Here is a 24,484-nt window from a genome sequence, read left to right as displayed (position 1 = left end):
CAGGTGCAGCGCAGTTTACGTTACTGCCAGAGACAGCAAAATGTACCTAGTGTCCTTTGTAGCCACAAACACCACAGGGTTGGGAGCTTCGCCCTGGCTGACCTTCTGCCGCTTGATGACCGACTGGGAGGTGGTCCTCATACCTGAAGTATACGGCCTCCCATTGGCTGGGTAGGGCACTCCTGTAGCCTGTGAACCAATGAAACACAAGAATAGTTAATCACTTGTGTTGTTCATTTGCGCAAGAGACAGCAAGTAAGTAAAGACGCTTATGTGAAAATGACAAAAGATAGGCGGATGAAGATGTTAGAATGATATGGCCAGGTTTACTTTGAAAACATTAAATTACAGAGGAAAATGTGCTGAAGTTGAATGTCAGCAGTCACAGTTAAGTCGTTGTTAGGGTGTTCTACTGTATCCTATGTGAGCATATAATATCTAAAGATAAGCCACCCATGCTGGTGTATGTGAGAAATACTGACGCTGTCAAAGCCCCTCTTTCCCAGGAGGCTTTGGCCCACTCTAGGCTGGCTGGCCTGGTTCCTGTTGATGGGTGTCGGGGGTCCTCTGGATGCCTTCAGTTTCAGAGGAGCCGAGATGGCTACAGAGACACAAAAACAAATAATCAGACTAGAGGACAGATAAGGCAGGAGCAGCTGTTTGGTATTTAAGGGGTAGCAGAAAGGAGTGGTGGTCTCATGACGTGCTCTTACCTAAATCCTTCACTATAGTGGCCAGTGACGGTCGAGGCACCACCTTGGTCTTTAGAGGTGTTTTTGTGGCTTTGGGAAGCCTGATCATACCTGAACAAACACACATGTCCAGTCACTCACTGACCTACAGTACATTTAGACTTAGAATTGACTAAAGACATTGCATCAGGAAACAAGTGAGAATCTGTGTGCACATACACTCGGCCTTGACCGCGTTGGAGTTGATGGAGGCGTAGGGTCGCCGTGCAGCGCGGCGAGGCTGCAGGATGTCCTCACACACCCGCCGAGCGATGCGGGTCAGCTTGGTGGTCTGCAGGATGAACGTCTGGCGGTTTTTAGCCAGCAGCTTAGCTCGACCCTCATTGCGGGTGAACGGTGACAGGCCCTGGACCTCCTGGCGTGTCATGTGACCACGGGGGCCTGACTCCTGGACAGAGAAGGACAAGTGAGCGACCAAGAGGCATTCAGGGTGCATAGTTTATTTCTTTAATGTTTTTAACCAATATAAAACATCTTAAATGAGATCTGGAAAAAAAGAGACTTACAGAGCCACCCCTGGCAGCGCCCTCTAGCTGTGTGGGGGTCTTCAGGCCCCCATACTTCTTCCAGTAGATCCAGCAGGAGGCGCATAGTCTGCACTGCATGTTGGGAGGCCCCCAAGCATACCACTGAGCAGACTGGGCCGCTGGGTTAGAGACAGGGCAGTTTTTGTTAGGGGGGCATCTCTAGATGTAGTTATAGATGGAGTGTGCAAAAATAAGTCTGCCGCTTCATTGTGTGGAACTCAAACCATCTTATTCCAAAATTGTACACTCCGAACTGAGTGGATTTAAAAAAACAAAAAAACATCCAATGATGGTACTTAAAACACCATGTCCGTGTACTGTGGATTTTGAAATGTACTTGTGTGCATTAGTTATACCAGGATGTGAACATTCATTTTGTTGGATCAAAACTTGGACTCAAAGCACAAATCTTTAACAACTGACAATAAAAGCAAGTTTAGCAGTACAGCAATATGATGATATATTGTGTGTCACTACAAAAAAAAAATAGAAAGAAATATATTTTCTAAAATAGAACCATTTCTTAAATCTAATAATTTTTTTCTTATATTAAGAGGATATTGATAAGTGTTGTTCTAGAATAGGTCTTGTTTCCATTTTTTCCTTCAGATCTCCCATCCCGTGTGTACTTACTGTGGCAGCTCTCACAGCTGAGTCCTTTCTGAAAGGCAGTGGCCCCGTTCATGCCAGGCTTGCTTCCAGGAGCCATGATCTGATTGGGGTTGGGTTTGGTGCTGGTTAAGAAATGGGGAGGACAGAGAGTTATTTGGACAGCAGTTCTAAGTCAAGGTAGATGTGTGGTGTAGCAGTTGACAGTAATACTCACTAGGTGGGGATGTACACCTGCTTCAGCTTGCTATCTGCCTCTGCTGCCTTTAGTCGTTTCTGATTGAGAGATAACATTTGGGGTTTTTGAGAAACTTGATCAAGAGGTATTTTAAAAACCACATCAAACAGTGATTCTTGGTATTTTAAGGATGGGTGAGGTCCTACCTGTTGGATGTAGCGGTCCGTAGTCTTCCACATGTAGTAGAACTGGACCACACTGGCTAGAGACTTCCAGGGTAACTGAGGAATAAAAACATCTATTGAACACAAATTGTACATAAAGAATGTGGACAATACAGCTCAATTAAGTCCACATTGCTGACGTTTACAGGATTTATTAGCACTATTAAAGTTTCCACATCTATGGTGTAAGAGACATTAGAGTGGGAGAGCTTACAAAGTCCTGACGAATGTCGTTGAAGTCTTTCCCGTATTTCTCCAGAGCCTCCTCAAACAACATGGCCTCTGAGGCGCTCCATTCCTCCATCTCATCACGGCAGAGCACTGGACCTCCCTGAGGGACGAGGGTGGACATGGCTTTGGCCAGGTCATAGCTGTTCTTCTGCAGCGTGTCCATTGCATGGAACTGAGAGCAGAGAAAAGTCACAGACAACATTAGAGCTTCAGCATCCAAGACAGTTCTTCTCATCGGGCAATAATATTGCCGTTAGAGATTTGTCATTTCATTTCAACGTCACTTATTTGAACATTCTGAGTCTAGGAATGTGCAAAACAACCACTTTGTCATTGTTCCAAATACAGTAATGTAATAGTACAATGTAAAGGAGGCTGTTAGGGCCCTAGAGCCAAAAACATTTTGTTGAAGCTCTACACGAGAATGTAGTACCCGGACGAAATTTAGGTAGTAAACTATTGTGAAACCGCTCCAAATAACATCTTTAAATGGAAAGAAACTAAAGCTGTTCTCATTGACTTGTTTTTCTGTCTCAGTTGTTTAACAATGGAACAAGTTTGAAACAGCGACTTTGATGTGGCCCATTAAGATAGCATGTGAACCAACAGTCCCTCTACAGCCATTTACAAACTGCTGTTCTGGCTCTGATAAAATCCTGATTTTATAACTACAATGTAATCTGACAAAATCACCAGACATAAGTGGCAGGCGACGGCTGAGCTGGGATTTCAGCTAGATTTACATGTAAAATGATCAGTGAGACAGAAAGGTAGACGCTCATTCACAACCATGTCAGCTGCTGTGTGGTCAGTTGAAATGAGACATTTAGAGGTGTGCCTATGGAGGGAAAGCCTGACCTCACACAGACTCTAACAGAAAGCTAGGTGATTAGTCTCTAAAAGAGCCTGAAAAGTTGGTCGCTGGAGTGAAGAAGACGGCAAGTTTGAAACACAGCCCGCTGATAATATAGTAGAAACTGTTCACGCCAATTCATTTTGAAAGAGCCTATGGCTAAAGTTCAACACATGGCCAACTGACCATTAGTGTTACTTTGTTGATCAGTCAGACATTTGGGTTTATAGGGCTAATGTGTTGCCAAAAAGTACAGTACAATGGTTAAATATCACCAGATCACCTGATCAGTCTCTCCCCACTAGGGTTGGGTACCGTTCACATTTGAACCTACCTGTCTGTCTGTCTGTCTCTCATCACATAATTATCAATACTTTTCTTCAATGAACACTTTAAGTGAACATAGTGGAGCTGTGTATGGCTCCCTGGGTGTCTGCCTTGGTGGAGCTGTGGCCAGGCTGTGCGTACTCCGACGGTCCCTGGGTCCGTGCCCTGGTTCCCTGGGTGTCTGCGCCATTGACTCGCCATTGTTCTGACTGTGTGTACTGAAAATGTGAATCGGTACCACTGACGTAATTTGGTCGGTACCCAACCCTACTCCCCACTGATAATGTAACTAAAATTATTTGGTAAAAATTGTGACACTTTGATGCACTATTTTTATGTTACCTCGTTTCACATATCAACAACCAATCACATCACAAAATCAAATGCATTTCTTTTATGAACCAAGACTTGTTGAGTTGGCCAAACAAATCAAATGCTGTTGTATTGGTGTAAGAGATCAAAGTTTGACGGGAGACATTAGCACTCCCCTTGAGGAAACTGTATCATGTCACCACAGGAGGGATAAGCTCAGCTTCACCTGAAGCCGCTGTGGACAAGGTCATAGGACTGATTGTGTAGAGACACTTTGGCGACTTCATATTTTGTCAGGACACACAGTAGATGAGGCATTCCCCAAAAGGATGTCATATACATACTATAAATCAATCTGTAAGTCTGAGCCAGTTAAGATAGGAAGTGTATCCCATAACACATCTAATATTGCCAGCAGTGTGAGCGCACCATGTCACCCATCACCAATTAAGACGCATTAACTGCAGTGAGCCAGTACAGTCTCTCGGACAAACACTTCAGCGACAAACAACGTTTCCAGTTACCGGTGCTTTCACCCCATCACTCAGTGTTGCTTTTTCTTGACTGTAAAATACACAGACCTAAACAAAACTGTCAGAAATAACCACCTGTCAATATACAGTATACTTCACCATGCAGGATCAAATATTAAGATTATAAAGATGATTGAAGATTTGGGGGGGATTAATAATTCAGGAGGTGAAATAAACAATTAGAGAAATTTACTATTGATCAAATTCTGTGCATCCAATTAAGAGAGAATGGACCTGGGGCTTTTGGGCGATCTGGGGCACAGGAACACCCCTGCTGTTCCTGGTTTGTAATCCAGCCTTCATTTGTATAAATTTACACTATGTACAAATGTTGTCAATGAACTAGTTTGGCTGTTATTATATGGACTTTCTTGTTGTTAACTATGCAGAAATGACATGTGACATGTGTACCTATTTCAAATAAAACGTAACAAACGGTGAATAAGATGTTCTTCTTGTCACCTATTCCTGCTATATGAATAAACAATATTATTATTATTTTTAAATACTTTCAATATGGTCTCACCAGTGTGATGTCTCTGGAGGCTGCTGCTGCACTCATATGGAGGCTGGGCTGGCGGATGGAGCTGCTGCAGTCCAGGGCCCGAGCAAACGTCCCCACAGCTCTGAAACAAACAATTACTGGTTACCATCACTGATCGGTCTTCACTACTATTGGAACAGGGAAATACCACCACGGTTTCAACAGTAATGTGGATACTGCTGAATGTTGAGCAAAGGACCACTAGTCGGAGTGTTTTGCCAGTGGAACAATTTGTGGACAGCTGGGTGATTCCTTCCAAAATTAACACTCTAGATTTTAATAAAACAAACGTGATGCACCATACCATCAAGCACTGTCTGTTATACATATTCTAATGCATTTCTGGTAAATGGTCTGTATTTATATAGCACTTTTATAGTCTAGATGACAACTCAAAGCACTTTACAGTCAGGTTTTGCCACACACACATACATCAGTCATATAGTGTTGGCACAGCAGTCAGGGGCAAATTGGGGTCCTCCGAAATGTTTATATGCCCTAAAAACGCATGTGTGTAATAATACAACATGTTTAAAATCTTAGGTTATCCTCCCACAAATTATGTTGCATGTTATCAACTGTGAAATGTATATATTTTGAGATTTATATATCTTGGATTTTTTTCTAGAAATCTGCCCTGCTGATGGTAGAGCCAGACATTGTCATGGCAACAGGATCTAGAAATGAAGATGCAGCAACTGGGTGACAGATGGCAGGGGAGCATTACCTTGCCACCACCAGAAACTGGTCGATCTGGGGGTCTTTGAGCTGGTTGTTGGGGTCCCACACCTTGGTCTCCAGCTTCTCCTGCATCCGGTTATCGGATTCACCTGAAAGAGGAGGAACTTGTTTCAACATCATCTACTGGACACTCAGGAAAATCCACTCTTTACTGTTTATGGTCTCACTACTCTTTTTATGGGTGTACGTAGTGACTGAATTCAGGAAACATTTGTCAGCTTTCTATCTCCACTCACCCTCAGCTAGCTTGTCAGGGATCTCTGCCTGGTACTTGGAGCCCACACGGATCTCGCCCTGATCTGCCAACAGAGTCTTCTGGAGAGGGTCGAACACCAACGAGTAGAAGAAACAATCCTGCACAGAAATTACAACATATTACAGCTGCGTGCCAAACAACGGTGTTCCTGCAGTTTTTCCACAGTGTCTATGTATTTGTATTGTGGCAGGACAAAATAAAAATAAGTGGGTGCCCTAAGTGACGGATGTTTTCTTACCTCCTTCTCCAGGTAGCCAACCAAAACATCTGTTTCATTGAGGAGGGTGACATTACATTTCCCTCTGAGGAGACAGTGAGGAGACATTTAGAAACCAGGATGTCCGAGACAATGATGACAAGACTTTCCACAAAAACAAGGTTTAATAAATTATATTGTATACTACAATATTTGCAGCCAGTATAGAAAGCTGCACTTCATTTTATTGAGAGCTAAAAAAGGAGGGACAACTCCTCCTAGAAAGGAAATGGGATGACCTGTGCTGGGACACAACATATCAATGTCATAACGGCTGTGCATTGGAGGTGTCAGGGTTGAGAACAAAGTGCAGCAGTGTCAGAGGCTCCTGTGAACACATACCGTATGTGGGTAGCAGGTAGAGATTCAAACTGTCGAGACAAGAAGAGCTCTCTGTGCTTGAGTTGGTGTTTCTGTTGTTCAGACAGCACTGGTTGCTTCGACTCCTCTTCAAATTCTCCTACAAAGACAAACATCATCGCATGACGTTACACACAGCCATCATACATATAAACGGATTCACAGGATTCTAAAATGTCCTGTAGGCTTAAGTCTAAAACTGATTTTCTTCCCGTGCCAGGTAGACAGAAAAATATGCTCAAAATGTATTTGGTGTGTTTGACCCAACCTGCTCATATAGTGGCCCCCTGGTGGCCACGGGACATGAAGCAGCTTCTTAGTTCAACTCCAGCAGGTTTACAAAAACTTTCAGAACAGATTTCTGGTCAGAATAAAACTTCTGGAGTCATCCACCAGGTGTGAAAGGGTCAAAACCTCTTTCCTCAACATATTTAATTATTGTAACAATTCAGATTTTGCCCCTGTACAGAATCATAATTTATTATGTATATTTACTAAGTAACCACAATGAAAGTCTCATAATGTTCATTTACGGCAGAGAGGATGAATTCCACACAGATCAATAAGATTATGGGGTTTGAAAAAAGATATTTATAATACTATGAGATAGGGATTTTTCCCATAGAAAGACCAAAACAACAGTAACAAATATATCCTGGTAATACATATACTGTAGTCTGTGTAGACTTGTCCATTTAATTTTTTAAGTACCATATAGATCGATTGTTGTTCCAAAAAATATTTAAGACTGTTTAAAACATGGCTGCACAGTTACATGGGGGATTTGTGTTTCTTCATTACGAAATACAAGGGCAGTTTATGAAGATACAGTTGGTAAAAGCTAAAAGGTCGTCAATTTATCAGAGAGAATATTGGGCCTGTGAGCTCTCTGGTGTGAATTCTTGAATTAAAAAAGTAAAGCGTTTTAGTGCACTTCAACTGTTCCATCCACCACAATGCAGCGCCACCCACGCAGTTATTAATGGCCTTACGGTGATATAATGCTACTCTCACACTAATTAAGGCATGAAGAAACGTGAAATAATTTAAGCCACAGGCACCTATCTGTGTGTTAATGTGTGTGTGCGTGTGCGTGTGCGCGCAGCCACTAGATTCTACATTCCCAATTTCAGGCGGGTAATTTGTTGCAAGCTGGAGGGGAGGGACTATATCACTCCATCTCTGTGGACTCCGCCCCTGCACTCAGCCACAGGAAACCCTGTCAGTGAGGGCAAGGAGGGAGAGAGAGAGAGAGAGATAGTGAGAGAGAGAGGGACTGTAACTTTAGCCACACCCCTTTTCTGTTAACCTCTCAACTCCCCTCCCCCCTCCTCCTCCTGTCCGGCTAGTCCCTGCCAGACAAAGTAGGAAACCCTGTGTACCAAACCTGAGGCGCCCATCCCCCCTCCCCCCCTAACATGTATCCCCAACACAAACATGCACACAAACACGCGCACACGATCTTATTGACTTAAAGCGCACACAGTATAACGTAACACACACACACACACACACACACACACACACACACACACACACACACACACACACACACACACACACACACACACACACACACACACACACACACACACACACACACACACACACACACACACACACACACACACACTTTATTTGCTCTGACAAAGACGCAAGTCAGAATTAACCCCTTCCGTGGCCCTCAGGGACAGATCAAGGGCCTTTTGTTCTGCACAAAGAATTGATGCGAGTGCAGAAGGAGGAAGAAGAGGAGGGGAGCACAGATGAAAAACCGCGAGGCAGATAAAGCGAGGTTTATTGCAAATGAGCAGCAGCAGAGAGAAGGTGCCTGTTCACCTCCTCATGACTCGCACAGGATCATTACGATCTAAGCCAGACCTGAGGAGTGTTTCACAAAGCAAGACTGCCATGTAGGACCAGGTTTACTTCCGGCTTAAGTCAGACTACTTTCCTATCAAGGTATAAGTAAAGTATAAGTTAGCATGGAAACATCTCCCTCCAGACTAGCCTGGTCCAGCTCATGTCTACCTGACGTTACAGTCAAGCTAGCAAACTGACTGTTTTCTCCCAAGTTTTTCCCAGCAGGCCCAGAGTATGATGCAGAACAGAAGTGCATATTCAAACTACTCCAAATAAGAAAATACATGATCACCTTAATTTAGAGCTCAGACCTTAATCAGTCTCCAGTTTAACTGTCAGCAGATGTTTTGTGCTTCCTACAGTGCTCAGCAGGTGTCTTATTTGTGCGCAGGAAAAACCATGCTCTCAAAGGAATTATTTACATGCATGGATTGTTGCATTACAAAGTTTGCTCTCGCAAATTACTTAATCTGGCTCACGAATCAATGGAATGTTACACAATATTGAGACATTGTGTAACAACAGATGTTAAAAGATGACAATCATTTTGTAAAATCCTGAAAATGTTCTTGTATATTAATACGAAAAACAGCACTGAATTCAAACGGTACATGTTAATTACCTTGTCAGTGGTCTGATGACTACATTATTCCACAAATATACCAGACCCATTAGAATGAAGGATTTAGAGGAACCAAAACACTGACTAATATAAGGAAGGATTTAAAAACTCTCAAGAGTTATCGTGGAGAAAGCTATTTAAATTTCTTCTCCATGATTGCAATGTAAACAATGAAATTGCACTATTCACATTATAAACTAATCTAACAGGAAGGTGAGTTGGCATGTATTCCATGCAGCATCTTGCCAGCTAGTTGAAATGTACTTTGACCAAAGTCGAACCAGCTTTTGTGTCTGATGACCGTGTCTTTGGCTGTTAGCCACCAGCATGTCTTTATTGGCATATTCATTGAAAGCTATAAACCAGAGCAGCGGACACAGCCTAAGTCATTTTGAAAATTCTTAAATTTCGATTTCTGATATGTTAGGTGTTCAGTAGTTGAAGTCCACAAAGAACAATACAATCTAAATCAACTGCTTAATCTTTTTAAAAAGATATCAATCATATTACTCATATTTTAACCACATTTCATTGGCTCCCTGGGTCTTTTAGGATTGATGTTGATATTGTTGATGGTTACCTTTAGCACCCCATAGCTTGGCTCCCGATTATATTTTAGACCTTTGGATCCGGTATGAACATTTGCATAGCGTGAGATCCTCACTGTTACAGAGACCAGCCGAAAAACATAAATGGAAAGAGCGCTTTGCAGTCAGGGCTCAGAACGGAAGACCTCTGGAATGACTTGTCCGCGGAAGTTACACTGAGAGCCATTGCCATCTTTTAAGTTCCATCCTAAAACGCATTTCTGCCAGGTTTGTTCGTTTTACCTATTTTATTAATACTGGTAGAAGTAGTTCATAACATATTTCTTCCAGAAAGCCTTTCTTGTTTGCTTAAATGTTACCCTCACTGGTCAGCACCAGGAACACTAGTTCATTAAACAAATGCATTTCTTTCAATGTACACTGATGGTTGACTGTCTCAAATGTTGGCAGCCACCCACTTCTTGCTGGTGCCCTGGCAGACAGAAGCCCCCATGCTAATGCCCGGATGCTGTAAAGGTGCTAACTGGGACAGATGACAACTGCTCACACCAGCAGACTTTGGCAGTATCTTGATGTCGAGAATTCAAATGTGGTTGTACGTAGGCTGTAAGAATAAGAAGCCATATAGCCAGAGCAATGCGTATGTTGATGCTACTGCGCAAGGTAAAAAGACTGCCGGTACTAACTTGAATAATGTTAGCCAAAATAACCAATATGACATTTTTACCCACAGATCCCCTGATCTTGATTAAATTTTAAATCAATGACTGTTTTTTAATTTTTAGATCAGTCAATTAGTCCAAATTTTCATTTAATCGTCCATTTTGTGTGTGCATGTGTGTATGTATGTGTGTGGGTGTGTGTGTGTGTGTATGTAGATGTCTTTGTCTGAAGTACTGCAGCCCCAAGAGTAGGGAGGGGGAGTGGGTTATGGTGTTGGGGTGGGGGTAATGAGTCAATGTGATCAGGCTTTCAGTAGTCTGCATGCCATTAGCACCACCCCACTACCTCCACCCTCCCACCTCCTTGGCTCTCTGATCACACACAAGACACAGAAAGGGCTCAGAGGCTGATCAGAGTAGAGCAGGGCAGGAACAATGTACTGAGACATTATGAGATGATGTTATTGATACAAAGGTTGAAAGGAATAAGAAAATAATAATTTATTTATCATTATTGTTATCGGTGGTGTATGCGTGTGTGTTTGTGTGATAATTTTGAAATGACCCTGACATATTCCCAGGCATCAGTTAGGCTACATCCATACTAATACATTTTAAAACTAAAATTATCTCTGTCTACATGAGTGGTTTTGCTCCATATCAGTAATACTGCCCATCCATACTAACATGCATAGAGGAACGTAACATGAACATTCAGGTACACTGGGCATGTGTGTGCCAGTGTAAACAGAACGCAGTTCATCTACTGTGTAGTAGGTTGCTTACTTAAGGTGCTTTCATACATGCACTGAGCTCCAGAGATGCTCCAGACATTTTCCAGGGAGGGGCTGTATGTGTGAATGCAAATGCCTTATTGGGAGCCTCCTGAGTTTCTGCTGACTTTTTCCAGCAAGCCCCCTCATATCAAATCCACAGAAACTCCGGAGCTGATGTGAGAACACAGCAGGAAAAAGCGGTGCTACATGTAGAAGACACTGAGGAAGACGTCAAGAGAGCTTTTGGTGATAAGGGCCTACAATGGTGTCGATGTGCTGTAAACAAATACATGTGATCTCCGCAGCAGAATTAATATGTTATATCCGGCCTCTGCCTGCTGCACCACCCCTCATCTCAACACTCTGGAGATTTCTGTGTTGTTATCAACGTGTCTGAGAAGGAGAACCTCCTGCTGTGTGAAAAGCAACCTCCAGAAAAAGGCCAGACACAATTCTACGGAGGTCATGACTGAAGGCCGCTTAACAAAAAAAAAATACCATGAACAAGAATAAACAATGGTGAACAGTAACTTTAGGTATTTCTTCTCTTGGATCGTTAACGAGGTGAAAGGGTGAGCGTTTACTACACTTTGCCTTCACCGCTAGTAGCAGTTTGTGACCAATAAACACGACGGACATGATTGCATGGTGTCCAAACGTCTCAGTTTTTGCCCCCTTTCTGGCTCCCGATATTTGATATCTTCCCCCCTGACTAATAATGTTTTAACTTTCATCGGGGCTCCAGACCAAGGTCGCCCCGCCAAATAAGGACTTCATATAAAACCTTTATATATTTCAAACTTTTTCTTTGAACCGATCCAAGTGCTGACTAGTCACTACATCTGTGTCCAATCATCATGAAAAAGTGCATCATCTCATATTTTTACAAAAGTTGCTATCATTTAGCCTAAAATATGAAATGTTACAGTGCAAAACTCAGTGTAAAACACTGATTCTACAGTCCTGCTTCAGTGAACTTGGATTGACCAGATGAACAGCCCAGTGTGGAGCAGTGTGGACGGAGTCTTTTACTTCGCGTGGCTCAAAGCTGCAACCAGCATTACCACAGGACAAGCATACATCCATTAGCATAACAATTATTATAAACACAATTTATTTTCTAACAAGTCCATTTAATAAAAGCTTTTTCCAAACTATCCTTTAAGCACTGAGCCTTCTTTGTTTCGGTTTATTGGCAGGTGGCAGCCAACGTCAAGGTGTATTAACCCATCTACTGTGGTCATCTCCCTGTTCCAGAAATCAATTTAATATATCTAAAAAAAACTAAATCAATTTAAATGCAAAGCGACGGTCTTATATTAACCCTGAAACAGGCCTTGGTAAAATTTCAATCATAAAAGCTGAAGAGGTAATTTGAAGCTTTTATAGGAAACACAATGAGGAACAGGTTCATTAAAGGCAGTGAGCTATATCCTACCTCCTCTCAAGCTGTACAAAACAAGGGTAGATATGAAGTGAAATCGTTGTGAGTAGAAGAAGAAGAACCAGATCCAGTATATGGTGGTAATGCACCTTGACGTTGGTTGCCACCCGCCAATAAACAGAAGATAAGGAGGAGGCTTGTGGGCCACCCGCCAGTGGGCCGAGCAAAGAAGAAGAAGGAGGCTTGAGCTCTGAGGTTGCTACTCACGTGCATTGCTGTCAGCCAGAGTGTTGAGGTTGCCGGAGATGTCTCGCCTCCTGAACAGACACACCACCTTTGCCTCCACATTTCCATTGGCTGTCTGTAAATGGAGAGTCAGTGGTTAAAAGTTAGCACCGCAATGAATCACTGGTTTTACTACCTTTGATATTGTCCCGGGAAAAAAGCCTGAGCTTTTGGAGCAACTACTCATTTCTCCAACTCCTCAGCCATGCTGGTAAATTCACTGCTTTTTCAGAGGCCCTGGAAAGTTTACGAGGGCTCAGTTTCATTGACATTATTGGATCCAAAGTCAGTTTGGCTTTTCTTCAGTTCTGATTCTTACCATTATATCATTTGAACCATTCTGATATATTGTAGTTAAAAACAAGGCAATCTACCCTCCATGTCTACACCTACCACTCACTGAACTCAAATGTCCCAAAAAAAAAAAATCATTAAAACACTAGCTTATATGACTATTAAGTCTTTTTAACTGATCTACAGTTTGGGATTTATGTAGAACTTCCTGGGCATGATTCTGCCAGTTGGAGCCTCTGACACATCTCTGTGGGATACATCTCACAGGAAATGGTACCTACCCTGTGCTCATGTTACGGCTTGTGAATGAAATAATAATATTTATTTATTCATATAGAACTTACGTGAACGTGCTTCACAGATCAGACAAAACACAAAGAAAAAGACAGAATAAAATGAAGTAAGAACAGTACAAAGAATAAAATAGGAAGAATAAAAACGGACCTCAGGTAAAATCGGGGAAAACAATACGAAAAAAAATTGGTTTTGAACATAGATGCCAGGGGATCTCAAAGTGCTAATAGGGTTATACAGGGATAAGAGATCCAAAAATATGTTGTAGAGTCAGCCCATGCAGTGCCTTATAGGTATTAAACAGTACCATCAAATAAATTCTAAAATGTATTGGAAGCCAGTGTAAAGAGGCTAAAACCGGGGTGATATGTTCAAACCTGTTAACTCTGGTAAATAAGCGTGGCAGCTAGATTCTGTAAAGCCTAAATTTGACCCTTCTGGAACTCCATACTTGAACTTGTAATATGACTATTACAGGACACACAGAAGTTTATATCTGTAAGATAGGACTTGATCCAACTCGGAGCCGTACCTGACACACCCACCCAATTCCTTATTCTAACTAATAAGATGCAGTGGTCAATCGTATCAAAAGATGCAAATCGAGCAATACAGGGATGGAACACATGCCAGCATCATAGTTCATTAATAGGTAACTTATTGTAAGTCACTTTGGATAAAAGCGTCAACGTTTAAAAAATGGCATTTCCTTCAACAGGGGCAAGGGGTTGCTTAGCCACAATCTTTTCAAGTATTTTAGGGATAAAAGGTAGTTTTGAGATGGGTCTATAATTTTCTAGAATCATGTGATGGAGCGGTTTTGAATTAATCTGGTAAATAGCTTAGTGATAGGGAACCGTTAACAAATGATAGTAACAAGGGCCCAGAAAAAGGCATCATTCTGTTTATTACAAGTAAGTGTATCGTTAAAATGGATTTTAAGCCATTTAAAGTAAAGAAATAGTTGCAAAATGTAGCTATAAAGGATGGCCATTATGCTAAGTCTCATGCTGTATTTTGATTTCTGGGGCCACTAGAAAATTAATATACACTTTAATTTTAAGACATTTTTCTTACACTGAGTATTCTGTACTGATCTTACAAAGTAACTTACTTTTGTTCTCAAGAAACAGCTCAGAAACCAGTTTGAGAAAAGTTTTCATATCAACTGGTAATACAGTGTAACTAAATTAAACCTTATAAAACACCAGAAACTACAGATTATTTATAGCATGAAACACCATCCATAACCAGAGTATATACAGTATAGTGCACAAAACAGCCAGAGCCCCTATTGTACACAGCCCAGGTCATGCGCTCTCGTGTGTTGGGGTAAATATTTTCTTTTGTATACTGAAGTTAAAGGTTCAGTGTGAAGAATTTAGTCAAATCTAGTGGTGAAGTTGCATGTTGCAGCTGAATACCCCTAACCTCATCCTCCCCTTCCAAACATGAAAGAGAACCTGTGGTAGCCTTCAGTCATAAAAACTCATAAGGTGTTTAGTTTGTCCAGTTTGCACTGCTGTAAAAAAAAACAAAACATGGCAGCCTCCGTAGAAAGGACTCACTCCCAATGTAAATATAAAGTATTTAAATATAAAGGGCACATGCAAGGCGGGTAAAGAAAATATTATTTTAAATTAAATATATAAGCGACTTATTGTAAGTCTCTTTGGATAAAAGCGTCATTTCTGCCAATAGATCCCTTTCACCTAAATCTTACACACTAAACCTTAATTCAGATGGTGTAAGAGCTCTGAGAACAGAAAGTGACACACTGGTCATCCACATTCGTGTTCCCGTTGATAGTACCCCGACACTTTACTGATGCTGCTGACTGCTGTGTTGTTCAGGCTGACACCTGAGTGAAGCCCGACACCCACCCAGTGATAATTTGCTCCACTGACTGTCTCTCTACTGTGAAGACAGCAGGAACACAAACACAAGCTCCATCACAACACTCAGATAATCTGTAAATCACACCAGATTCACCATTATGGGAACACTATATAGTTTCATTACAGACATCTATGTGAACCTTCAGATAAATATAAAGGAGAAACATTCAACAGGGGGTTTGATGATCACAGTACTAATGACTAAGTATACAAGTAGCCTGGAGCCCACACAGAGTCAACAAAATTGAATTAAACACAATTAAGTTAACTAAATTATATGAACATGGGTTGCTGATTAAAAGTTAATGTTCATCTGATTGTTATGGAGGTGTACAGAATTCCATAGTTTCAGATCACTCTGGGCTGGAGTGGATTTAGTGAGGATTTAGTAAAGTCCAGTTCAGACCTGTTATTAACATTTATCCTTTGTGATCCCAACACAAGTGGCCAGTTCAGGTGTGAACACACCCACGAGTCATTGAGAAAGCATTTGAGATCCAATCCAATCATTAGTACCACTTATGAATGCGGAACAACCTAACTTTGTCATTGTGAAATGTTTTTGTGACCAAAAATGATGTATGTGTGCATTTGCATATAGTGCATAGGAAGTGAGATCTTATGACTGTCCACAAACTAACAAGCATATTTTGGTGAAATATGATAGAAACTACCCCAATTAAAAAAATAATAATAATTCAGCTTAAACCATGTGACATAACTGTTTAATTTGAGTCTGGATTAAGTTATATGAACACTATTTTCAATAGCTACATGTTAGCTGGGGGCTACTGTTGGTGGTAGTTATGTACAGGCAACTGATACTAAGCTAAGACTAAAAGGTTTTACTGACATACTTACAGGTTGAGGTTCTGAATTGGAAGTTGGAAGTGCCCAGAAGCAGCATAGCCAATCATCCCAGTTACCTCAGTGAAATGCAAAGTCCAGATGAAAAATTGAGATGCATGGCTGTGTGATGTGCAAAATATGCAAATTGGGTTCGTACTTGTCTAATGTTGCCTTCCCTAAGCTCAAGCAGGGATGTCGGTTTCAATGTAAACCATAGGAAAATGGTGCCATTTCAATCTTTAATTACCATGATTACTGTGGTGAGTTTGTTGATATTGTCCAGCATCAACAAAAGTTAGCAAGTCAACACACAGGCAAGAACGTGCAGGAAGTAACATGGATTTTTTATGTGTAGTAAAAAAACAGCAAGCAGAAACAACTGAGGAGCTGCTAGTGCTCTGGCAATGACCAGCAACAACTCGACTCCACCAATTTTTACCGGTGTTAAACAGACGCTTATATTTTGTCCTGACTTTCAAACATTTGGCGTCGATATCTGCACTTAACATGATACGTTGTCAACAAGTCTCTTGGCGTGGAAAGACACTCGTGCAGTAGACACAAATGATGCACGATGCAGTAGACTCACACACTGAGCTGAAATGAAACAAGTGCACAGAGTTGAATTTAAAAAAAGAATTGTATTTGTTTCCCTTTGGTTTGTCTCTAGACAATGGAGGGGTAAACACTGCTGTTTAAAACCAGTTTATTTCCTTCTTTATCAATTTCCCAGCATAACTATGCAACATTGTTATTCATATTTGTCTGAAGTTCAATAATACCAAGTAGCCTACTTTTTTTTCCTGAAACAGCGAACTGAACATTGGCAAATACTGCAATTTAATACCGCATTCCATGATATTCTGAACTGAATTGTTGCAATTAAAGCCTCTCAAGTTAAACCCTCATCTTTAGGTAGAGGTAATTGTGCACATTTGATATGGTGTTAGTTATATTATTGTATTTATTAGGGGTGTAAAGGTACATGTATCAAACCAAAAAACGGTATGGGCCTTTCAGTTCGTTACGCATGTGTGTACCGTATGTACCGAACTAATGCAGCGAGTCCACGTGAGGGACTTATTTGTGAGAGTCTAAAAATCCGAAGGACAACATCAGCGAAGGACCGGATCTGCTGTACGCTTGTGGTCATAGCGACCACAGACAAACGGGAGTATGACGACCCTCCCTGATCATTTAAGTCTGCTGTGTGGGAACATTTTAGTTTCACACTCACTATGATGACGACGTACAAAGACAAGTGGATCGTACAAAAGCTGACATTGCGCAACTGCATTCGGAAATGTAGTGATGTCCCACTAACATTGGAAATAACACTCACATTAGAAACGAGTTCCGTGCAAACCCAGCTCCCAGCAGCTTTAAAGCTGCCGCTTGTTTTATTTTACTTTTGTAAAATTTACTTCAGTAAGAAAGATGGCCATAGTCTGCTCAGTTAACCAGGGTTGAATAAAAATAAATAAACAATCAGTTTAATGTTTTCTGTTCCTGGTTTCTACTGTACCGAAAACATACTGAACCATGACCATTACACCCCAAGTAATCATTAATACTAAATACTTCAGGTTACTATAACTGTGATGAGATGTTGGGCCTCAGAGTTGAGAGTAGTCTAAAACCTGGACTTTTGATCTGGTTGCTCTTTTAGACTTTTTCTAGTGATGCTGCAGTGTAACTACATCTCTGCTATAAACTTGTAACAAACAGGAATTGAAACAATAAAAACTAACATCTATCTATGACCGAGATTATACTTTAAACGTTAAAATAGAAACTTTAAACCGATTATCAGCAAACTTCAGCCTGCTGTTGGGCTGTTTGTGCTCTCCTGCTTCTGCACTGAGATTCTCCCCACTCAGGACCGTGTCATCAGTGCAGTGAGGAGATGACTGTGTGTGGCCTCTGTTGTGTGATGCCGCCCCGTGCTCTTTTTATCTAAAAGGTCAATGTTATCAAACTTCTTCCACAGTACTGAAGACGTTACTTTTCTTGGAACCAAGTCCTCCTGTTTATATGGTAAATAGTCCGTATTTTTATAGTTCTTTTCTAGTCTTGATGACCACTCAAAGCGCTTTACAGTACAGTTTATTGCCATTCACCCATTCACACACACATTCATACAGTGCATCTCCGGGCATGCAGATGGGAAGAGTGCATCAACATCAATTATTATTAGCCATTCTCAGAAAAGGACATGGTTTTGCGCATCATGTGACAAAGTCATGTTACCAGAACTGAAACTTTGAAAGTGACACTGGGCCACATGATGAGCTAAATTTAAAACTATGCAAACAACACCTGGAATAAACCAAACATTTGTGAAGATGTTTTTCAACCAGGCCACAGGTCACACTGATGTCAATGTAACCTGCATGCTAAGAAAGGCTTGGGTGCGGCTGTGGCTGAGGGTGTAGAGCGGTCGTCCTCTAGCCAGGAGGTCAGTGGTTTGATCCCAGTCTTCCCCATCCGAATGCCGAAGTGTCCCTGGGCCAGATACTGAGCCCCGAATTGCCCCTCATAGAAGAAAGTGCTGTATGAATGGGCGAATGGCAATAACCTGTAAAGCACTTTGAGTCGTCATCAAGACTAGAAAATAACTATATAAATACAGACCCTTTAACGTTGCAGTCCAATTTCCATAACCCTCACCACCTAACGCATCAAAACTTTGAATATTTGCAGGACATTCTCACTGCAGCTTTGGAGCCCCATTCAGCCCTAGAAAGCAGCAACAGGACATATGCAGTGGCTCCATCTACGTTCCACACCGGGCCTAGAGAGCAGGCCACTGTCTCTATTACGATCCATTCATTGGGATGAGCAGCCATTAACACTCGAGATGATGCAGTCCTCCTGGTGCTGAGCACAAGCTCTTCAATGTAAGAGTATTACATAAATGAGCTTAATCCTTTGACTGGGAAACAAGCCTGTGTCATATGCTACTGCTGTTACATAAGTGGTTGTCGTTACTCTAGCTATGGTTCGCAAACGTGTGTCGAGGACTGAGGGAAATGGTGTTCGTGTATAGTGCGTTAACTGGAACTATATTTGACGTGTCCTAACATACATTTTTACTGATGTCTGCCAGTCAATCGGAATATTTTGTGGCTGTGGTAGGAGCTGAGAAACACATCTGGTTGGAGTGTACAGCTGAGCAATAAAACATTATCTGATCACTTAAAACAATGTTGTCTTTGAAACATGTGATGAGACTGTTGAAAGACGAGGAGAAGACAACCAACCTTGTTGAGCTCTTCGATTCTGCGGATCAGGTAAGGGTTGCTTGAGGAGTTCTCAAAGTACACATAATCTGGAAGAAACAAAAGAAAAGAAAGATTTGACATTCATGTCATGTTCACAGGGGAAATCAACACATCAATACATAACCAGACCTCATAAAATAACAACTAGCTGTATTAAATATTCTTCTAATAATATACTTTACTAATACAGCCATAAATACATGTCTGCTTGACCCTCTGATAGATGCCTCCACATTTTAGCTATTGAATCCCATCATCTCTGTGAATTATTTGTGGGTGTCATGGCAGAACTGAAAAGATTTTGGCATACTGGATGGAAAGGAATCCATTTAACCTGACACACAGCACTTACTGGAAGCTGGCCCATACAACTCTGACAAGCTGTTAGGATATATTACATCCATTGATGTAATGTGTAAGGTATTGTAAGGGGTTAGAATCATATACACGTTTGAACTACAGGTCACATGTATCTGCTAACAAGATACAGTATGTAATCAAATGCTAAATCCACACCAACACATTTTGTCTGTCTGGACAAGCCCTCTATCTCCATATTGGAAGCCCTTACTACTGCACTTGAAAATGCGTATCACTTGACCACTCATGTGGACATGTCATGTATATAATCAGAAGTTATTAGGACCCGTCCTGTACTTAAGGGACTACTCTCCGTTTGTTTGGTTCCCTCTCAAATTTATGAGGCACTCACTTCCCATAAACACATTGGAAAAAAGTCCAACATTTTGTGCGCACACACTTCACCTGCCTCACACCACACAAGACCCATACAGCCAGGACATTTGAGTTAAAGAGGACCAGAGCGATCCTAATAATCTGATTGCCAATTTGTGTCTGAAGAGCGATAGCGAAGATCACACACAGACACCGAGGCTACAAACAGGAGAGAAGTTTAGCAACACTCTTAGCAGGTAGTAAGGGTTAATGTCTGACTGCTAAAACCCAATTAGGAAGTGGATGTGGGTGCCTGACATTTGTGGCAACTGCAATTGTTTTACAACTGATACTTGCTAGACAAGGTAAATTATTTGTTTCTATTTGTCAACCTACAGGTAAGTAAGTGTAGTAAATAAATGGTACACTAGGTTATAGTTCATTTAGAAAGAACATCTTTACATAATTCATAAGCTGCTTAAAATTAAACTGCTCTAAATTGAAAAGTTAAAATGTGTGCCAAAGATCAACACACATGATGGGTTAACATTTCTGATCCAAATGTCAAAAATTCCAAAGTCCAGTCAGTCATAGGCCGTGTGTGACACCATCACATTGTACCAACAGGCCTCAACTTCCTCCTTCAAATCCACAACTCTTAACACGCCATTGTGCTAACCACAAGTAATCATCCACTCACACAGAACTGACACAGACATTTTTCATTTGCGGCAGAATGAATGTGGCAGAGGGGGGAACAGATCAATTGCAGCATGGTTGAAAGGTAATGTACAGAGAATTCTACAGAGAAATCTCTATCCTCATGATGCAGCATCAAATATCCAACAAGCTAGTCGGAGGAAATCCAGGAGCTAATTTTATTTTCCTCTATTAGAGGTTCAGGGTCTGGTATAAATAAGGTACAAAAGGTCATGTAGAGAAGCTCATGTAAACCACATGTTCCCACACTGCTGACTCGAAAGTGCCCAAGGGGTCTGTAGTCTCAGGGTTACTATTCATCTTAAGCTAATTAAATTACTGCAGTCGACACACACACAGTTGAAAGGAAATAGATTTGGTGTTATTTGTAATATTTACAAAAAATACAGCTTGACCTTGATTATAATTATTAAGTGTGAATTTTGAAATGTTACATTGGTGAAGTCATGAGAGCTCAACAGGCTGCTCCTGTAGCGATGGCACCGGACTGGGACTGTTTCATCTTCCAGTATCACAGTATTAGATTGTGGATGTTTGTATCACGGTCTTGGTTTCAGAATCATTACAACCCAACTTTGGACATGTGATGATCACCACAAAATCTCAAATCTTTGTGTCACTCAGCTTTACATCAGCAACACCTGGAAGCTAACTGAGGAAGTGCTTTGCACATCTGAATGGGACCATACATCATGCTAAAAGACCTCAGATGTGCTCTCATGGTCCTACCCTATGTGCTGAGCTTAACTTTTTTCCCCTTCCTTCTCACCCTCTCTTGGAGCAGGGGGAGGTGCAAAGAATATTTAGTTTATGTCTCTCTCTCTCCCATTGGCTTGGAATTAGAACTGAAAGTTTTAGTTACAGTCAGCAATAAAGAAAAACAAGCAGACTAAGAAGGTGACATGTCCTGTCTGTCTATGATCTCCTCTGTGCTAGTATCAGTGAAGAACTAGAACGAGAGTGAGAGAAAGGGGAGAGAAGAGAGAGAGAGAGAGATTTTAACATCTGCCCTGTGAGACGAGTAGCCAGCGGTAAGTCAGTGTGTTCACACCTGGCATTAAAATGCTTCCTGTGACCACTTGTGGTCGGATCTCAAGTTTGAGTTTACAGATGTGTCCAATGTCATTGTGTGTGTGTGTGTGTGTGTGTGTGTGTGTGTGTGTGTGTGTGTGTGTGTGTGTAGGAGTGTCTTACTGTTATACTGTGTGTGCTTTAAGTCAATAAAGGGCGTGTGTGTGGGCACGAACGAGTGAAATAGAGGTGAAGAGACGAGTTGGGAGAGTCTGAATGAATCTTGTGCAACTGGGAAAAAAGATTTTACCGATTTAATCAATTTATTGATAATAATGTGGTGATCACTGTTGATATTGCGGCGGTGGTTACAAACAGATCAACGAGAAGAGGAAAAAGTATGTTCAACTGGTAGTGAAACTGCAGCGGCTCAGAGGACGTCAGCTGAGTACGACGTCCTTCATATGTGGCCCAGGATGGATTTGCGTTCACACTGCTAAAAGAATGTGGACACATGCGGCCCAGACCACCTCCGAATGTGGTCTGGCGTGATCTGATTGCTACACGTTCTGAGGGTATTCACACCTGTATTTAGGGCTTTCCACTTGTGATCGGATCACAAAGAACACATGTTAATACCAGGTGTGTACGGGGCTAGAGACAGAGAGAGAGAGTACACGTGTCTGTGTTGTAAGGATCTGTTACATGTGGGAGACACTGGTGAATTAAACCAACTATGCTGGACAGAGAGTCTAGTGGGTGACACTATGAGGCAGCCTAGTGTGTGGCGCAGTGAAAACTGAAGAGGACTACAAAACGAAACAACTACATCTCCACTAGGGATGTCACGATATGAAATCTTGGTGCCACGATTATTGTAAGAGGAAACATCACGGTTTTCACGATTATCGATACTATAGAAGGGAAAAGACACACAACAAGCAATATATAGCTCATAATATAGCTAATGAACTAAAATACTTATTATTAACTATATCCAGTTAGATTTTATGGTGCAACGTTTGGCTTGTTAAAAGTGATTTATGTAAGCTATTTTATTTAGTGGCCTTATTGTGGAAGGTTGGTCGGTGAATTTGTGTTTCCTGTCATCATAAGCAGTGTATGAGAAGTGTTGTCCTCATTATACTATTATGTCTCAGTATAGGTGAATTACACTCTCGGCTACATTTATAATGGTTAATAGTAAGAGAGAGAGTGACAGAGAGAGGGGGTGTGTCAGCCGCTCCTTCAGAGCTGGTCAGAAAACGAAGTAAACAAGGATTTCTCGTCTCGCCGTGAACTCCTCCGATGGAGGTTTTTGACCAGCGTTGCTGGAAAATAAGGCTGTTTAGTCAGTTCCCTCTTCTCAACTAAGGTTTCAGTGGCTCACACACACAAAACTTGACTCGCGAGAGATTTCACCGTACGACGCACACACAAATTACGTGACTCGCCTGAGGCAGGACACCATAGTTGGTATCGTAGTTTTTACAATTCTTACGGTTTTGAAACCGTGACGTATTGAAACCTCGGTTACCGTAAAACCTGTTAATCCCGACATTCCTAATCTCCCCCCTAGGACCTGTATCCCGCCTGCACCTGGATTTTATGTGGGGGGAAAATGTCATTATAATGCAGGTGTAAAGAGACTGCAACCAGAATGCAGTTCCACCAGCCAAACTACTCAAGGAGCTGTACAGGCAGGTAGGGCTGGCCGATTGGTAAATATTTCTAATAGGGATTTTGGACTACAATGATTACGACAACAAATAATCAAGACAACGATAATTGTGCCACACTGTTTTGTCATGATGCTCTCGTTTGCCTTGTTTTATCAAATCCAACTTAGCCGTTTCCCTTACAGCAGTGCACTTTCACCCTACCTGAAAGCTTACACTCACGCTCAACCTGGCTGAGGGTAAGGTGAGATAAACTCGGGGAGAGGTGATGGAAAGAGAGCATTTTGTCAACTAGAAAAAAACTAATTCAGCTTTTGGAAAATGTGTGTGCGTTTTCAGGTAGTTACATTAGTTTGTTACATAGAGACATCTGTAATACAAAGCAATTTGACCAATTTGCCTAATGAGCTGAAATTCAATCACAAAGTAGTCTATGGCCAAACATTAAAAGGAATAAATAACAACAGTAAAGCTCTGTCAACTTCTTCAATTTTACATTATTTTTTATTTGCTTCCCAGTTGATTTACATTTAAACTTCAAGGATATCCCCAAGTTCAATAGGCGCACGTTTCCAATGTCAGTAAGTTATTATGATAAATAATACGTGATCTCACCATTAAACAAAATAATTGTGATTAAGATGTTTGCCAAATTCAAGCTACGTAATGCTGCTTCTTCCTGTTATTTCTATCAAAAAGCTACAACCACGCTTCCACTTCTAAGAAAAGATTTTTTTGAAACGAACGAATGAAAAAACACTGCTGCATCCATTCCCCTGATGTGGAAGTGGAAGTCCACTGGCTCCACCCTTAACATTTGCATTTTTGTGATACCATCAAGACTCTACATAACAAGATCACTAGTAAATGCCAGGTGTAGATGCAAAGTCCTGAGACCTGATGTCACACGATATATGACAAATACATGACACATGCA

The 24,484-nt window shown here is 41.4% G+C and overlaps 1 protein-coding gene across 1 annotated transcript in view; it reads right to left on the bottom strand.

Moving 5' to 3' along the window:
- Positions 1-24,484, bottom strand: part of mta2 (metastasis associated 1 family, member 2) — a 33,713-nt gene that overhangs the window by 3,951 nt on the left and 5,278 nt on the right. The window contains exons 2-17 of the mRNA XM_035149399.2: positions 19,442-19,509; positions 12,826-12,919; positions 6,686-6,803; positions 6,326-6,389; positions 6,068-6,185; positions 5,818-5,920; positions 5,073-5,172; positions 2,505-2,693; positions 2,273-2,347; positions 2,106-2,164; positions 1,913-2,013; positions 1,259-1,398; positions 912-1,140; positions 714-803; positions 483-601; positions 47-189 (exon numbers count right to left, since the gene is read on the bottom strand). Coding sequence (XP_035005290.1) covers positions 47-189; positions 483-601; positions 714-803; positions 912-1,140; positions 1,259-1,398; positions 1,913-2,013; positions 2,106-2,164; positions 2,273-2,347; positions 2,505-2,693; positions 5,073-5,172; positions 5,818-5,920; positions 6,068-6,185; positions 6,326-6,389; positions 6,686-6,803; positions 12,826-12,919; positions 19,442-19,509 — 1,810 coding nt within the window. The remainder of the gene's footprint in view (positions 1-46; positions 190-482; positions 602-713; positions 804-911; positions 1,141-1,258; positions 1,399-1,912; positions 2,014-2,105; positions 2,165-2,272; positions 2,348-2,504; positions 2,694-5,072; positions 5,173-5,817; positions 5,921-6,067; positions 6,186-6,325; positions 6,390-6,685; positions 6,804-12,825; positions 12,920-19,441; positions 19,510-24,484) is intronic.

The sequence above is a fragment of the Hippoglossus stenolepis genome, chromosome 23 (assembly GCF_022539355.2).
Source record: "Hippoglossus stenolepis isolate QCI-W04-F060 chromosome 23, HSTE1.2, whole genome shotgun sequence".
Taxonomy (NCBI): Eukaryota; Metazoa; Chordata; class Actinopteri; order Pleuronectiformes; family Pleuronectidae; genus Hippoglossus; species Hippoglossus stenolepis.
This window is presented reverse-complemented; position numbering and strand designations above follow the sequence as displayed.